This window comes from Cebus imitator, unplaced genomic scaffold (assembly GCF_001604975.1).
Source record: "Cebus imitator isolate Cc_AM_T3 unplaced genomic scaffold, Cebus_imitator-1.0 Scaffold359, whole genome shotgun sequence".
Taxonomy (NCBI): Eukaryota; Metazoa; Chordata; class Mammalia; order Primates; family Cebidae; genus Cebus; species Cebus imitator.
In genome coordinates this window covers 686972-689673 of record NW_016107674.1, presented here as the reverse complement: position 1 = coordinate 689673, position 2702 = coordinate 686972, and the positions used below count along the sequence as shown (strand labels likewise).

Here is a 2702-nt window from a genome sequence, read left to right as displayed (position 1 = left end):
AAAAAAAAAAAAAAAAAATAGAAACACAGGATTTACTATTATGAAACAGTTGTCCCTAGGTATTTCTGGGGGATTGGTTCCAGGACTTCTCACAGAAACCAAAATCTAAAGATGCTCAAGTCCCTTACATAAAATGGCATAGAGTGCACGTCAGTATGTAGAAAAATAAGTATAAGAAAAAAAAATTTAAGGTGTAGTGTTTGCATATAACCTATACATATACTCTTTATTCACTTTAAATCATCTCTAGATAGGTATTACACTGTACTGTCTAGGGAATAATAACAAAGAAAAAGTCTGTACATGTTCAATACAATCATTTATTTCCTGAAATATCTTATTTATTTATTTATTTCCTTTTTACTGTCTACCTTAAGGACAGAAATGGAATATTCCAGATCCAAGTTTGGTTGACTCCTCAGATGAAGAGGCCACAGAAACGGAGGGCTAATGGCAGTCCCCAAAAGCAATCTTCCTCTGAACAAATTTGACTACAAATATTTTTGAGGAAAAAATATGTTCTCAATGTCCTTGGAGAAATCACAACCTAGGTCTAACAAAAATATAGGTGGTCTTTAATTGTAATAAATTACAGTAGAGCTAATATTTGACAAAGGTAGATTTTGATCTACATCAAGTAAGTGGGGAAAAGAGTTGGACATAAACAATTGCAGGGCCAGGCATGGTGGTTCACACCTGTAATCCCAGCACTTTGGGAGGTTGAGGCGGGCAGATCACCTGAGGTCAGGAGTTCGAGACCAGCTTGACTAACATGGTGAAACCCCAACTCTACTAAAAATACAAAAATTAGCTAGGCGTAGTGGCGGGTGGCTGTAATCCCAGCTGCTCGGAAGACAGGTAAGAGAATCACTTGAACCCAGGAGGCGGAGGTTGCAGTGAGCCGAGATCATACCACTGTACTCCAGCCTAGGCAACAGAGCAAGACTCCATCTCAAAACAAACAAACAAAAACAATCTGCCAGTGTTTCCTCAGTAGTTCTCAAAAGAATCTACACTACTGATTGGAAATGGCTGGTCTCAAATTCAGTAGTAATTGGAGTACAAGAGAATAATTCCTCTGGTTACCATATTATAGTTTAAAAGAGTTACTTCTAAAAGAACATCCAACTCCTTCTGTTCTTACTCCACCTTTACCTCTACGATTTGGTCTTCTGTAATAATATCCACTAGAATGGTTAAGCCCCATGCCTACGCATGCTCCTCTCATAGATACTAACAATGGACCCCAGATCCATTGGTAAGAAGAGTCCACCACCCTCATTGAAACTCATCCGGGACTTAATGCTTACAAAGAGGTTCAGTCAACCAACATCAACCAACTCTACTGAGAAAAGTGAAGGGAGCAGAGAGATACAAATTTATCAAACCGACTAAGAGATGTTATATAGGAATAAACATTGCTTTATTATTACCTGGGAGTTTTTTTTTCATTTACTTTAATTTCCCTATCTTATCTGTTTTACTCTATCTCAAACTATACTTCTGAAATTAATAATAATTTGCTTCAGAAACCACAAAACATGTATTACACCCAATTAGCTTTAATACCACTTTAGATGAATTTTTAACTAGCTAAGAACAAGAAATCATACTGTGGAAAAAGAAAAAACTCTGATGGCAATCAAAAGACAGAACAGAAGTTAATAGCCTTACAGAGCAAAGAGATAAAAGACTGGAAAACCAGATCTTACCTCTTGAAAAATATTTAATGATGCTGATGAAGATGAACTGTCAAAGCTATGGGCAATCCTATTACACCAATTCAGCAGATCCCTTTAAAAAAAAAGAAAGAAAAGAAAAAATGAAGAAATAAAAGACCACAGGCCAAAACATCAGAGGCATCAAAATTTGTTGACCCACTTAAATCTGGGCATACCTGACAGCTCTCTCCTTTCTTCTGAGAATGAGAAGATAAAAGGTATTTTGGCAAAGAGTAAGTAAGGGTTCCCAAAATTTCCACTCTTTGTATTTGTGTGTAAAATTTAAAAACAAAACAGAAATAGAGTTCCAAATCTTCATCCATACCAGGAAGTGACCTATCAACTCATTTCTCTGCCATTCATGCCAGACAAAGTAGCAGGAAAGCAGAGGAGCAACCAAATCAGATCAGAATGAGGCGATGCCCAGGTCTAATTCTCCCTTCTCAAAGGGAAAGTCAACAACCACTGAGACAGAGAACAGCACAGAAGTCACAGACAGCAAAATCCAAGAAGACTTATTTAAGACTGCAAATCAGAAAAGGGTATTCAGTGAAAGAATTATGTTAGGAGCCATTCCCAAGTTTATCTTTAAAAGTTACTTTTTAAAGTTAGAAACATTACCCTAATCACACCTTCCTGGCCATTAATTACAAATCTGAAAAAGGGATCTGACACCATGAAATAACTGATAATTTCAAAACCTGACCATTTACTTCCAGCTGGTAAGAACTTTTAAAGAAAACGGTTTTTAAAATATTATTTTAAAAAACTGTTGGGCTGGGGGCAGTGGCTCACGCCTGCAATCTCAGCACTTTGGGAAGCCGAGGCAGGTGGATCACCTGAGGTCAGGAATCCAAGACCAGCCTGGCCAACATGGCAAAAACCCATCTCTACAAAAAATACAAAAATTAGTCAGACATGGTGATGCACACCTGTACTCCCAGCTACTCAGGAGGCTAAGGCAGGCCCGAAAGGTGGAGG

At 37.8% G+C, this 2702-nt stretch overlaps 1 protein-coding gene across 1 annotated transcript in view; it reads right to left on the bottom strand.

Annotated features, from left to right (window-relative positions):
- Positions 1 to 2702, bottom strand: part of MDN1 (midasin AAA ATPase 1) — a 176290-nt gene that overhangs the window by 127706 nt on the left and 45882 nt on the right. The window contains exon 11 of the mRNA XM_037730790.1: positions 1713 to 1794. Within this exon, the coding sequence (XP_037586718.1) occupies positions 1713 to 1794 (82 nt within the window). The remainder of the gene's footprint in view (positions 1 to 1712; positions 1795 to 2702) is intronic.